This window comes from Microcaecilia unicolor, chromosome 11 (genome assembly GCF_901765095.1).
Source record: "Microcaecilia unicolor chromosome 11, aMicUni1.1, whole genome shotgun sequence".
NCBI lineage: Eukaryota > Metazoa > Chordata > Amphibia > Gymnophiona > Siphonopidae > Microcaecilia > Microcaecilia unicolor.
Window position 1 is genome coordinate 191,110,354 of NC_044041.1, and position 14,875 is coordinate 191,125,228.

The 14,875-nt window shown below is 48.7% G+C and overlaps 1 protein-coding gene across 4 annotated transcripts in view; it reads left to right on the forward strand.

The window, feature by feature from the left end:
• The first annotated feature begins 2,607 nt into the window (after nucleotides 1–2,607).
• Nucleotides 2,608–14,875, forward strand: part of LOC115480505 (peptide methionine sulfoxide reductase MsrA 1-like) — an 83,379-nt gene continuing 71,111 nt past the window's right edge. For 2 of the 4 annotated variants that reach the window (XM_030219229.1, XM_030219230.1), the window contains exon 1: nucleotides 2,608–2,750. In XM_030219229.1, coding sequence (XP_030075089.1) covers nucleotides 2,678–2,750 — 73 coding nt within the window. In that variant the 5' untranslated portion in view covers nucleotides 2,608–2,677. The remainder of the gene's footprint in view (nucleotides 2,751–14,875) is intronic. The other 2 variants (XM_030219231.1, XM_030219232.1) reach the window with 2 other exon arrangements.

The following is a 14,875-nucleotide window of genomic DNA, read 5'->3' on the forward strand; positions in this document are numbered from 1 at the left end:
TCTTGTCCTTCAGCAGCAGGATTGACCTTACTATTGAGCAACAAAATTCTCCGGGCCTCCAAGGGGGGCCCGGCGCCGCAGTCCCCTCCACCCACCCCCCTCTGTCACCACCATCATAGCGCCTCACCTCTACCTCAGCTCCGTGTGAAAGAAGCGCAGCAGCGTTGGCAGTCTGCAGATCAACTCCCTTCGGACCTCCATCCCGTGTCCCGCCCTCGTCTGATGTAACTTGCGTGAGGGCGGGACGCAGGGAGGGAGGCCCAAAGGGGAGGTCGAGGTGATGGCGCTATGAATTTGAATTCAGGGGGGCCTGGCCAGGTGGTGGACGGAGGGGGGCGGTGACAACAACCTCAGGTGGGGGCGGCGGGGGCGAGGCCCCGGGGGCAGCCTTGCACCGGGCAGTACCAGTCTCTCGGCGGCCCTGGTTATGGGATCGGTGTGCGTTATCCAAGTGTTAAAATACTGCAGCAGGACATGTTTATCCACTCCTGCCCTAGCTGAGATAATATTTAACCATCTCTCTGACCTCATGTGCAACTTTCTTTAAATTAGTCACCTACTTTCTAACTCTTCTTACTCTCTTTCCTATCTATATGTTCCATCTTTGCTTTACCCTTCACTAGCAATTAAAATGTTCTATTACGTATTGCGTTGACATTGTACATAGTATCCCATGCCATACTTTGTATTGTTATTTGAATATTTCTACTTCTGTAATTGCCTATTGCTCATGTTTGATCTATTCTTACTGTACACTGCCTTCAGTGAATTCCTTCAAAAAGACAATAAATAAATCCTAATAAATCAATAAAAATAGATTTTCCTTTTTAGCGCAGGGGCATGTTTGGAGGCAGAGAGTAGGTGTCCCTTGCACTAATTGAGTAGCGCAGATACATTGCTGCCTGCTGCCCAATTATTGCGGGGTTAGTGCGTGAGCCCTTGCCACCTAGAAAATAGGTGACGGGAAGGGGCTCTCCCACTAATGGCCAAGCGTTAATTGGGAAATTAGCACATGGCCATCAATGGAGAAATAGAAATTGCGGTCATTTTACAGCTGCACTAAATGTGGCCTCAGCACATAGGAAAGCTCCTCGCTACTGTTACCACAGGCCCACGTTTTAGCGCAGCTTAGTAAAAGGGCCCCTAAATTTTGCAGTAAACATCTCATCCAAGTCAGTATAAGAGGCTGATCCAGTCCTGGTTTTGTCTTACAGTATGCACGGAGCCCTAGTTCTTATTTTCCTAGGGCACTGCAGAGTCCTTTTACAAAGCCATGGTGGCCTGTGGTAGTGTAGGTACATCTTTTAGGGGCGCGCTAGGCCAGGGGTAGGCAACTCCGGTCCTCAAGAGCCGCAGGCAGGTCAGGTTTTCAGGATATCCACAATGAATATGCAGGAGATAGATTTGCATACCATGGAGGCAGTGTATGCAAATCAAGTTCATGCATATTCATTGTGGATATCCTGAAAACCTGACCTGCCTGTGGCTCTCGAGGACCGGAGTTGCCTACCCCTGCACTAGGCTATTTTCTTCCGCAGCTGGGAAAAGGGCTATTTTTTAATGGGCCTGAGCTAATATCAGAATTAGCTCCTGCCTAGTGCTATGGGCTCACACACTAACCACGCGGTAAACCGTGCAGCGTGCGCCAGTGTGGGCAAACTGCCGGTTACTGCCGGGAGCATCCCCGCAGTAGAAAATTATTTTCTACCATGGGTTCAGCATGCGTCAAAATCAGAATTACCACCCGGCACCTGCACTGCCCTAGCAGCAGTTCTGATTGGATCAGGGGCGTAGCTACGAGGGGCCACGGGGGCCTGGGCCCCTGCAAATTTCATCAGAGTGCACAGGAGGAGCAAGAAGAAAGAAGAGCAGGGGGCAGGCAGCGAACGCGGCTGCGTCGGAGACCGCGCTGAAGAAGGCTTCGGCTGGCGGGGGTTTGTTTGTGAGGGGAAGCAGTGAGGAGGTGAGGCATGGCGAGGCATGGCGGTGGGGGGGGGGGCAGCGGGGCGGCACTCAAAATGTGCCCCCAACCTCGGGCTCTGGCCCCGTCCCACTGTGAGGTCTGGCTACGCCCCTGGATTGGGTGCATGCTGCTCACACGTTAGCCCTTCCACGCCTTTTGGTCCCTGCACGCAATAAACCAGAAGCCAAAAGAAGCAGGAGGAAACTGCAGGGTTTAAAAAATAAATCCAAGTCATTTAAAGAAACAATATTAATGTTTTTGAACTTTAACCTCTCCTTCAACCTAACAGTGAATTTCCCGTTATCTTTATTATCCATGCAGACTCCTATTTTTATTTATTTATTTACTTATCTATTCATTATCTTTTCTGAAAAAAATATGCTTTTTCAACATAGCTTGGAATGCTCATTTTTTTTTTAAAAAGAGGCTTGTCTTATCACATGTCCACATGCTAAAGTGCAGTTGTGTCGATTTCTGATTACTTAATTCATATTGATATGCAACTGTACAATCTCAGTAAAAATGGTTTGACCCCAAAAAACAAGAAACAACCAGGCTGTGTTCCAACCCTACTACTGCTTAGCACATTTCCCCGTGGCCACTCCCACATTCCAAATATATATAAACCGACTCGCAGCCTCCATTCTCGTGGCAGAAATAACTCCCCAGACTTTGCCCTCCATTAGAACAGTGCTTCCCACCTCTTCTACAGTCATGCCCAGCAAAACCGTGCTACCCACTGAGGAGGAGGCGTTGCCAGGCCGCTCTGAGAAGCTGGTAGTAGCAGGTACAGTAGTGTGGTCCTGGGATTGCTCAGACTGGTTTATTTTCTTCTTCCAGGTTAAGCTTTTTTTTTTTTTTTTTAGCCCTTTTTCAAACATTTTTGGTCAGTCTCATGAGCAAAGCCAAAATGGGTCAGAATAACGGCTTTCCTTTAAGTGACACAGGCAACTTTTCTAAGTCTGGCATTTAAAATATGTAAGTTCACAGGCTCTTTAGTATGTCAAATCTTTATCGTATACATTTCATTGCAGGGATGTGGGCACTTTTAATTCAAGAGTCCTGGGCTGGGAGCTGGTTTAATGATAAAGCTAGGAGTTTGTTTGTCTCCCCCCTGTCTTATTTTCTCGTTCCTTTCACCCAGGAAGGTGACGGTACTCACCACTAGCCAGAGTTGCCAAGGGTCTGCAAATTTACAGATAATCAGTAAAAAAAAAACCATGCAGAAAAAATGCCCTGTCAATAAAGTTGCTACCAGCAATGGTGCTCCTCTGTCCAGTGCCCTGGGCTAACCTACTAGGGATTTGGGGAGGGGGGGAGGGGGCTATCCCTTGGTTGCTAAAGGGAGAGGGGGAAGAGGAATGCCAGCACAGTAAGTCCAGCCATGCACAAAAAGGAATGGTACAACCAATGGTGTAGCAAGGGGGGGTGGGAGGGGCGGTCCGCCCCGGGTGTCAGCTCAGGGGGGGGGGGTGCTCCCTGCCAGCTCCCCCCCCTCGGCGAATCGACCCCCCCGACCAGCTCCAGCACCCTACCTTTAAAAAGAATATCGGGAGGCGAGGCGCAGCGCCTCGCGCCTGCCCTGCACGTAAAAGAAATGTGGACCGTCGGGTCTTCCCTCGCTCTGTCTGTCCCGCCCTCCGCTGACGCAACTTCCTATTTCTGCAACGGCGGGACAGACAGAGCGAGAGAAGGCCCAACGGTCCACATTTCTTTTACGTGCAGGGCAGGCGCGAGGTGCTGCGCCTCGCCTCCCGATATTCTTTTTAAAGGTAGGGTGCGGGAGCTGGTGGGGGGGGGGTGTCATCGTGCTGCACCCGGGGGGGGGGAGGGTGCAATGGTGAACCGCCCCGCCCCGGGTGGCAGTCCCCCTGCTACGCCACTGGGTACAACCTGTGTCTCTAAAATCTGTAAAGGAAAAAAAGTTCGGTTGTCAATGCAAAATCAGGCAGGTTGTCAGTAATAGAACATTTTAATGGGCTAACAATTCTGCCATTGGTATGAAGTAGGTTCTGAGAAATGTATTTATTTATTATGATTTATTTACCGCCTTTTTGAAGGAATTCACTCAAGGCGGTGCACAGCAAGAATAAGTCAAACATAAGCAAAAGGGCAACAAAAATGATAAAGGGGATGAGACGACTTCCCTATGAGGAAAGGCTAAAGCGGCTGGGGCTCTTCAGCTTGGAGAAAAGGCGGCTGAGGGGAGATATGATAGAGGTCTATAAAATAATGAGTAGAGTTGAACGGGTAGATGTGAAGCGTCTATTCACGCTTTCCAAAAATACTAGGACTAGGGGGCAGGCGATGAAGCTACAATGTAGTACATTTAAAACGAATCGGAGAAACTTTTTCTTCACTCAATGTGTAACTAAACTCTGGAATTCGTTGCCAGAAAATGTGGTAAAGGTGGTTAGCTTAGCGGAGTTTAAAAAAAGGTTTGGACGGCTTCCTAAAGGAAAAGTCCATAGACCATTATTAACTGGATTTGGGGAAAATCCACTATTTCTGGGATAAGCAGTATAAAATGTTTTGTACTTTTTTGGGATCTTGCCAGGTATTTGTGACCTGGATTGGCCACTGTTGGAAACAGGATGCTGGGCTTGATGGATCTTTGGTCTCTCCCAGCATGGCAATACTTTATGTAATAGACAGTAAAAATGATTCAAATTACAATACAAGGTATGGCATAGTTTGCTACATGACAGTGTCAACACAATACATAATAAAACACTGTAATAGACAGCCTACGATGTGAGCCAGTGGCGTTCCTAGCCCGGATTGCACCCGGGGTCGATCGCCGATGCACCCCCCCCGGGTGCAGCGTGCCCCCCCTGCAAAATGACACCCCCCCCGGGTGTACGCCGTTGGTGGGGGTGCCGCGGCACGCGCCTGTCGGCTCCGAGTTCATTAACTTTGCTCGTTCGCTGCAGCTCCCTCTGCCCCGGAACAGGAAGTAACCTGCTCCGGGGCAGAGGGAGCTGCAGCAAACGAGCGAAGTTAGAGAACTCAGAGCCGACAGGCGTGCGCCGCGGCACCCCCCAGCGGCGTGCACCCGGGGCGGACCGCCCCCACCGCCTCCCCCTTGGTACACCACTGATGTGAGTAATTGGGGGTTGTTTACTAAAGAATGTATCACGTTCAAAATCTGCACCCTGATTCATAAAATTATCAACGGCAAAGTCCCGGGATACATGACAGACCTCATAGACCTGCCAACCAGAAACACAACAGGTTCAACACGAACATACCTAAACCTCCACTACCCAAGCTACAAAGGACTCAAATGCAAATCAACTTATGCATCCAACTTTTCCTATATAGGCACACAACTCTGGAACGCATTACCAAACGCAGTGAAAACAACGTTTGACCACCTAAACTTCCGGAAATCACTAAAAACTTACCTGTTCAAAAAGGCATATCCTACCGACCCAACTTAAATGCCCGAACCCTGCAACACAACGGATCCAAAGCTTGTACTGGACATTATTTAACCTGTTCTGGGGCAGAGGGAGCATAAAAACGAAGAGCCGGCAGGTGCGCGGCACCCCCCCCCCCCCAGCGGCGTGTACCCGGGGCGGACCGCCCCCCCCCTTGGTACGCCACTGGCCTTACGGTACTATGAAAGCCACATTGAGCCTGCAAATAGGTGGGAAAATGTGGGATACAAATGTAACAAATAAATCAAATAAATAAAGCTTAGCTCAAGGTATCTGCAGCAGGGCCCATAGGAATAAAATGGGCCCCGCTGCAGATAACTTGAGCTGAGCTTTAGTAAACAGGAGGGATAGATAGGTATGAGGAGTCAGCAAATAAGGGCACTAATTTCAAGAAAGTTGCACAAGAGGTCAGGGAGGTGCTTAAATATTATCTCAGCGAGGGTAGGAATGGATAAACACATCCTGCTGGTATGACCTTGGTGACTCTGAAGGTACATGTACTAGTCAATTCTTTAGAGATTCAGTTAGAAGTGCAACGTAATCGTATCAAGGGCCCCTTTTATTTCATTGCGAAGGAGATGTTTTATGTTTGAAGTGCTGGAAAAGCTCCTCTAACTGAGTCACTGTCACCAGCGTGGAGCTGAGTAAATCGTGAAGGCAATGTGGTGCTGATTTATGCCGGAAATTGCTGCATGTCAGGCAAGAATGCAGCAGGAAGTGGAGGTGTAAGCAGCGGCGTACCACGGGCGGGTCGGTCCACCCCGGGTGCACGCTGCTGGAGGGGTACAGAGAGCAGCCGTGCGCCTGTCGGCTCCGCTGGTTGCCTCCTCCCTCTGCCTCGTAACAGGTTACTTCCTGTTATGGGGCAGAGGGAGCAGGGAGCCAGCGGAGCCGAGAGCCGCGCGGCTGCTCCCAGCAGCTAAGAAGGCACCCCGGGGGGGGGGGGGGGGGGGGGGGGTGCGCATCGGCGATCCACTCCGGGTGGCAGCCGACCTAGGATCATCACTGGGTGTAAGGAAGTCTAGGGTTTATAGCAGCAGGTCTTAGAGGTGGGGAAGCCAGGGTTCAAATCCTGCTGTTTCCACACATAACACCTTGGGTATGTAACTCGCTTCTAATGCCTCAGGTACGATTTTTTTAGGGGGTCTTTTACTAAAGGTTTGCTTGAGTTATCTGCAGCAGGTCCCATTTTGTTCCTATGGGCCCTGCTGCAGATAACTCGAGCTAACCTTTAGTAAAAGACCTCCTTAGATTCAAGTTTGAAAAGCATTTGAATGCTGAGATGCTGTGCAGTAGGGGCTGTACTCAGGGCCGCCGAGAGACTGGGCCAGGCCCGAGACAAGGCCGCCCCTGGGCCCCCCCACCTGAGGTCACTGGGCCCCCCTCCACCGGGCCAGGCCCTCTCTCCACCCCCGGGCCCTCTGCACTGACCTTAAGCGCCTCACCTTCGAAAGCGCAGCAAGCAGCGGCAGACCACTCCTTCCTTCCGTGTCCCGCTCTTGCGGAAGTTAGGTCAGGCGAGGGCGGGACACGGAAGGAAGGAGTGGTCTGCCGCTGCTTGCTGCGCTTTCGAAGGTGAGGAGACGCTTAAGTTCAATGCCAGTGAGCAACAGAGGGCGGGTGGGCTGGACTGCGGCAGCGGCGGCGGTGCCGGGCCCCCCCCTGGAGGCCCGGGCCCGGGGAATTTTGTCCCCTCTGTTCCCCCCTCTCGGCGGCCTTGGCTGTACTAAAGGGGGAATTGGGGTACTATTGGGTTTCTAGGTCTATTAGCAGGAAGGTTTGGATTCTTTTTTAAATGAAATTTGTTTTATGTTGTGTTTATGATTTTACTATGGCATTTGTTATATGGCAGACCATTGAGAAAAGTAATGGATGGGCAGTTTTATAAATGTTTTAAATAAATACATTTAATAAAATGTAAAAAGGACAATATTTAATTTATTTATTAGGATTTATTTATCGCCTTTTTGAAGGAATTCACTCAAGGCGGTGTACAGTAAGAATAGATCAAACATGGGCAATAGGCAATTACAGCAGTAAAAAATATTCAACTAACAATACAAAGTATGGCATAGTAGACTACTTACAATGTCAACACAATCTATATATATAAAACTCACCCTCAACGTTCTATTTGCACTGACGTCACTGAAGCCAGGTTCGTAAGTTCGAAGCTCTGAAGCCACAGAAAATCACAGTCTGTGGGCCCCGCCCTCGCGTCAAACGTTATGATGTTGAGGGCGGAGCACATTCTCAGCTCCAACATTGTACTGCACTGTACCTCTGCTCTGCCCTCGCGTCAAAACGCGATGACGTCGAGGGCGGAGCACACGGGGGGTGTGCCAAAAGGGCCGGGGTCACACATTCGCACGGAGGCTGCAGGGGGGCCGGCGACACACGGAGATACAAAGGGACGGAGGGGAGCCTTGCTAGCGCCCGTTTCATTGCGATTTGAAACGGGCCTTCCTTACTAGTACGTAATAAAATGTTTTAATTGACAGCGAAGGGTGTAAGCAAAGATGGAACATATAGGGGTATGTTTACTAAGGTGCATTAGCATTTTTAACGTGCCTGTAAATTTAAGGCGCATTAAATGCTAATGCACCTATACACTTCTATGGGCGCATTAGCGTTTAATACGCATACACCATTTACGCATGTTAAAAATGCTAACACACCCCAGGGGCGTAGCTACGTGGGGCCAAGGGGGCCCGGGCCCCCGTAGATTTGGCCCTGGACCCCCTTGCCGACGACCCTGTTGACCTCCTCTCCCGCTGCTAACCTGCCGTCGCCATCGCCTACCTTTGCTGGTTCTGTTTCTGTGAGTCTGACGTCCTGCACGTACAACGTGCAGGACGTCAGACACAGAAACAGAACAAAGGAAGAAGAGGATCTCGGCTGGCGGGGATTGGGGCAAAGGTAGGCGTCGGCAATGGCGGGGGAGGCGGTCGAGAGGGGCGTCGGCAGGGGGGATCAGAGTTGTTGGTGGTGATGGCAGCGGCAGGAGGTTGGCAATGGCGGGGGGTGGGGCTAAAATGTGCCCCCTCACCTCACGCTCTGGACCCCCCCTCCCGCCAATGTCTGACTACGCCCCTGATGCACCCATAGCGCCACTTAGTAAACCTAGCCGATAGATAGGAAAGAGAGTAAGAAGAGTTAAAAAGTAAGGTGACTAATTTAAAGAAAGGTGCACATGAGGTCAGAGAGATGGTTAAATATTATCTCAGCTAGGGTAGGAGTGGGTAAACATGTCCTGTGGCAGTATGTGCAGCCCGTGTCACTCCTTGTGTGTGTGAGTGAGACCAACAAGTTAGTTACTTCTTCCGTTAAAGGCTTGGTTGAAACGCCAAGCTGTCACCTGCTTCCTGAAGTAGAGGTAGTCTTGTGTTAAGCGGAGCCTTTCAGGCATTGCATTCCAGAAAGTGGAATGTAGAGGTACTGTAATATGTACTGTTACTTGCCTTGGAAAAGTGAGTAAACCAACACTTTGAGTCTGTCTTTCTGCAATGTTTTTAAAACTCAGGTAACATCATTGCCGACAGCAAGACTTGATATACTGCATTTCTGTGGTTTTTGCAACTACTTTCAAAGCGGTTTACATAGTATATACAGGTATTTATTTGTACCTGGGGCAATGGAGGGTTAAGTGAGTTGCCCAGAGTCACAAGGAGCTACAGTGGGAATCGAACCCAGTTTCCCAGAATCAGAGTCCGCTGCACTAACCACTAGGCTACTCCTCCACTAGCAACATTCCATGTAGAAGCCTGCCCTTGCAGATCAGCAACGCAGCCGCGCAGGTTTCTGTGAGTCTGACGTCCTGCATGTATGTGCAGGACGTCAGACTCACAGAAACAGAAGTCTGCGTGGCTGCATTGCTGATCTGCAAGGGCAGGCTTCTACATGGAATGTTGCTAGTGGAATAGCAACATTCCATGTAGAATCTCAAATAGAGAAAAGGAACTGGGACTTGATATACCGCCTTTCTGAGGTTTTTGCAACTACATTCAAAGAGGTTTACATATATTCAGGTACTTATTTGTACCTGGGTCAATGCAGGGTTAAGTGACTTGCCCAGAGTCACAAGGAGCTGCAGTGGGAACAAACCCAGTTCCCCCAGCATCATGGTCTGCTGCACTAACCACTAGACCTACTCCTAGTGGACTGCTCCTTGCTCCACCTTGAATGTTCAGAAGGATCATCCTCTCTTGTCTCAGGTAACAAAAGGCCGGCTTCTCAATGGCACTGGTGAGGCTTTGGACCAGCATCCTAACTGTTGTGATTGGGTACCTAAGTTCAGCTGTGATGTTTAATCCCTTATGTTGTATGGGGGGGGGGGGGGGGGGGGGCAGCAGACTTCCCTACCTTGATCTGTGGCAGAAGCACACAAGCCAAAGAAACATCAGCGAAGCATTTTGTGAAAAAGGCAGCTTTGCGCTGAAGTTGACTCAAGGACTTTGGGTATAGAACAGGAGCCTGAATGCTGCAGAAACACCTAAGTGAAGAGGAAGGCAGGCATGGAACTAAGCTGTCCTGCAGAGATGCACAGCTGGATGTCAAAGTGGGCATGAATTGGTGCAGCCTTGCCACTAAAAGCCAGACTTGTCACCTGTCCTAGCTGGATAACAACAAGGCAGGTCAATGTACACCTGGGAGCATGAATTAGAGCTGTCCTGTCACTTAAGGATGAACTGTCCACATGACCTAGCTACATAACAACATGGCAGGTCAGTATGCATCTTCAGGAGACACAACCACCCAGTTGGAAAGGAACGGTGGCTGGTGTATACAATAGTGTCAGATGGTTAATAATACAGCTGCAGCCTTGCAAGTCTCCACATTTCTTGTGTCAAGTGTGCTGCTTTGCAGAGCTTGTATGTATTAAGAAAGAGGTGATGTGCTGAGTGGGTGTACCGCCTGCCCATGTGAGTAAACATTGTGCTATGCAGAGAAAAACTTATTGGATGTGCCTTCTTTCCATACAGTTAGCTCATATGATTTACAGGCAGTACTTTTCAAGTAGCAGGTCCATAGTTTTGGAATACACTTCCAATTGAACGGAGCAAGACAGAACAGCTGATTTTAGGCCAGATGCACAAAGCTTACCATGCCAGCAACGTGCAATCTTGACCGGTTCAGCGAGCACGGTATTCAATGAGAAATGCACAAAAGAGTTCTGCATGCTTTTTACTATTCATGGTAGCAGCCAATGGGAATCCTATGCAAATGTATTACAGTGAGCTCATTTGTATTCCAATGCGCATTCCAAGCAATATATATAGCTGTTTCCGAGCGGTGCACAGAAAGAAGCGTCCACCCTTAACAAGAGAAATTTTACAGGAGGTCAGGAGCTGTCGTAGCATGACTGTGGCTTCCCGGGGGGAGCAGCCTGATGTTGTGTTTGCACATGTGTGTTGAAGAAGTTGTCTTGGAACAAAAGGAAAAGGCTGTAGCATCTTGGGGGACGTCCATGGCACCCGTGTGGCTTTCATACACAGCTTTTACATATGGCCTTCATACACAGCTTTTACATATGGCCTTCATACACACACATATAACCAATAAAGCCCCTGGGGCATGAAAGTTGCAGTGAAACAGAAATCCTTGAAGAGATTGTAGACTGTGCAGAACACAAGAGTGAGACTTTTATACCATGCGGATAAATTTGACTACCTTACCCCTTTGCTGGCCAAGGAAGAGCCACTGGTTTCCGATCACTTTTAGAACTACTGCCTGCACCTAAGGCTTTCATTATTGGCCTTCCCTTGTGTTTATCCAGCCATCTTGTCCCAGTACATTCTTCTTAACCAATTCAGCTGAAACGTAAAATCCGATGTCACTTGCCCCCTGTTCCGAGATAGAGTTGCTAACTAGATCCAGATGTGCCCGACAGGGTTGATCCAGTCCTGGGCTTACCCCCAATGCATGTAGGGACTTGTAGCCTTGCTTTTCGTAGGGAATCCAATGGGGAAATGAGAACCACAAGTCCCTGCATGCAATGGGGTAAGCCCAGAACTGGATCATATCTGTCGGGTGAGTCTGGATCTAGTTGGCAACCCTATTTCGAGATCTTGTGATGAGGCTACTTTTGTCTTTGCTGCTCTGTCGCTTTGGAATGATGTTCCTGCTTATTTGCGGATATGATCTTGTTACTGCAACTTTAAACAGAGTTTTAAAACTTTTCTTTTCTTTTCAAGGTTTTTGAAGACATAGTGGACCCTTGAGTATGATGTGCTCTATGCTACTCTCGCTTCTCTGTTTATGGTTGCATAGTAACTTAGTAGATGACAGCAGATATAGATAGACCTGTATGGTCCATCTAGTCTGCCCGAGTAGATAAACTCATTACATACAGGTATGAGGTGATGCAACATATGCATACCTGATCTTGATTTGTTCATGCTATTTTCAGAGCATAGACCGTAGAGGTCTGCCCAGCACTGTCCTTGTTCTAAAACTTATGAAGATGTCATCGAAGCCCTTGAAAAGCCCCAGTCCAGCCCATCTATATCTATGCAGGCTATGATCAGGGCCATAGGAGCCGAGTTTTTAAAATGATTGGGGGTGCTGAATTTTTTTTTTTTTTACAAGTGGTGCATTCCCCCCTCCCCTCCCCCCCCTGTTCCAGCCCCCCCGCTCCTCCATCCCTCCGTCCATCCAAATTTTAAAAGCCATCTTCTTACCTCGTCGGGGTGTTACGGCGGCAGCTGCATGCAGTGAAAAGCGTGCAGGCTCGCGCTTTAGCCTTCCCTCGTCTGTCTCTCAGCTCTGGTCCTGCCCTCATTTCCTGTTTCCGCAAGGGCAAGACCAGAGCTGAGAGACAGACGAGGGAAGGCTGAAGTGCGAGCCTGCACACTTTTCACTGCGTGCGGCTGCTGCCGTAACACCCAATGAGGTAAGAAGATGTCTTTTAAAATTTGGACGGACGGAGGGATGGAGGGGCGTGGGGGGGGGGGCCCTGGAACTCGGAGGGAGGGAGGGACGGACGGACGGCCCTGGAACTCGGAGGGAGGGACTTTTAAAATTCTGGGCTGGAAGGGAACTTCTGGTCGGCAAAATATTGGGTGTGCTCGAGCACCCACAGCACCCACGGAGTCGGCGTCTATGATCAGGGCACAGACTGTAGAAGCCTGTCTAGCTCTGGCTTTGCTTCCCAATTACCAGTGTTACCACTTAGTTTCTGCTGGTTAGTTGTGTAATTTTTCTTTTGTACGTGTAACAGAAATTGTTAATTTTTTTGCACTTTTTTTTTCTCCTTTGCTTCCTTTCCTCTTTTGCCCTGAAGCCATTGACAAAAGGCAGTAAAGCAAATACCTGAATAAACTGTGAAGCGCCTATCCTCGCTTTGCAAGTTTATTGGCATTTCCATGCGCTGTCTGCAATGTCAAGTTACATCTGCCAAGATTAATTCTAAACTTTTAATAAAATGTTTATAATAGCCCTTTTAGCACTCCGTGTGCTCCTCCTGCTCCCGATGGCCTGTCTGATAAATTTGCAGGAAGGCACTCTAGTTTCCACTGAATAAGCTTCATCAGAGAACTTGGAACAGTTCAAAGAAGGGGACTGTGTTGTAGCTAGAGATATGTAGAAATTTCTCTCCACCTCTTTCCCAAACATTCCTCTCTGCCTGGTGAACGATTTGTGCATTTCATTTTTCATATTTTTTCATTAGAGGATGATTTTGCAAAGTATTCACCGTTTTACCCTCACACCGTTTTTCTTGCTGGCAAAGGATTGGCATTAAAATCTACAGCATAAGTTATTGCAAAAGGTGTCTCTTTTTTTTTTGTTGTTGTATGCATGTTTTTGTCTTTTTAATTTCATTTTAAGAAAATGATTTTTTTTTCATGAACATTTTTGTTTGGGTGCATTGGTAAAGGAAAGACTTCAGGTTCTGCAGAGACAAACAGTAGAGAGAGATGATGTCTGCATGTGCCAGATGAGGGAGGGGAGATGGTGAGCCTTCATACCACCTCCAGGTAAGGCAGAACTTCCCAAATCTGTCCCCTGGGGATCCCACTGTCAGTTGGATTTTCAGGATATCCACAATAAATATGCATGAGATACACTTGAGACTCAACAAAGGTACATTGATCTCATGCACATTCTTTTATATCCTGAACCCCAGATGGCTGTATGGCCGGCAGGTTTGGGAAGCCCTGATATAAAGCCTGATCTTGGTTTATAGCAATCGGGGGGGGGGTTTTCATTAATTCCCAGGAGAAAATCTTCCCTTTCCCTGCTGAGAATATGGTGCTTTTCGCAAGGAGCTTGTTTTAACAGTGTGTCTGTGTCCCATCTACACTTTCTCCCCTCCTCCCACTCCATCCTACAAACCGACTGCATTCCTAGTAGAGTGGCTGGTGTCTGTCTTCGGAGCATGCCAGGGACCCCTGCTTTGGAATGAGGTGCTGCTGCATCAGGGCTTTTTTTTTGCCACTAGAGCTCCATCACACCAAAGGGAAGGGGGTAGCGAGTGGGGGAAGGCAGAGCTCCACTCTCCATGGCAACAGATGGTGTTGCTAGGGTACAGCTAGGGAACAAGAGAGGGGGAGGAGCACCCAGCATCCCTGCTCAGAGAGTTATTTATTTATTTCTCCCATTCCTTCTCTTCCCCTCCCCCCACCGCCCCCATGTCGCTGACTCGGCGTCATTCATGCTTCAGAGAGACTGTGCGGTGAGAGGCCGGGAGTTCACGTGAGGGTGGCTGGGTTCAGGCCTCCAGGCCTTTCTGTATGGACTTTGTAAAAACTTGATCGATCTCTGTATAGATACATATAGGTGAACGTTTAGCCCCCCTAAGATCTCAATCGCCTTTGAACGATTGCGTCGACCTATGCTCCACCTTAGCAAGTGGGACCCCAGAGAGCGAGTGACAGTCTTAAGATGGGAGGACAAAGAATTCTTTCAGTGTCCATGCTAACAACCCCCCCCCCCCCCCCCAAAAGGATTGTTTTCCCAAATAATCTTTGAAGACATCTGGCCTTATTGCCTTATGTAAACCAACTCTCTCTGGGGGAAAAGAGTGAAATGTGGGTCCCCCTTCATGGTGACCAAACGTAAGAATTTAACATATTATGGCAACTGAAAGTATGTAAAGGGCTACTTTCAAAAGATCTGGCAAGGTAATTACGGCTTAGCCAGGTAAACCCAAGGGCCAAAAATGTCCCTTCTCCTGTGCCAGAAAGGGGCACTGGGAACAGGGGGAGAGCAGACCTAAGACATTTTGAAATCCCCACTTGTCATTCACAGAACGGACTTTGCCCCCTGCTGTATAGCCGAGTCCATGCTTAAGGATGTATTTACTTATTTATTAATAAAATATACCCGCAAGACCCTCCAACCTTCAGATTTTCAAGGGAAAAAAACAGTCTGCAGTGAGTTTCCACTTGAAAATATGTTTGCAAACACCCCACCGGGTTTTAACAGTCACCTCCATAAATGACTGGTAGCCATGCTATCCATTCTATTA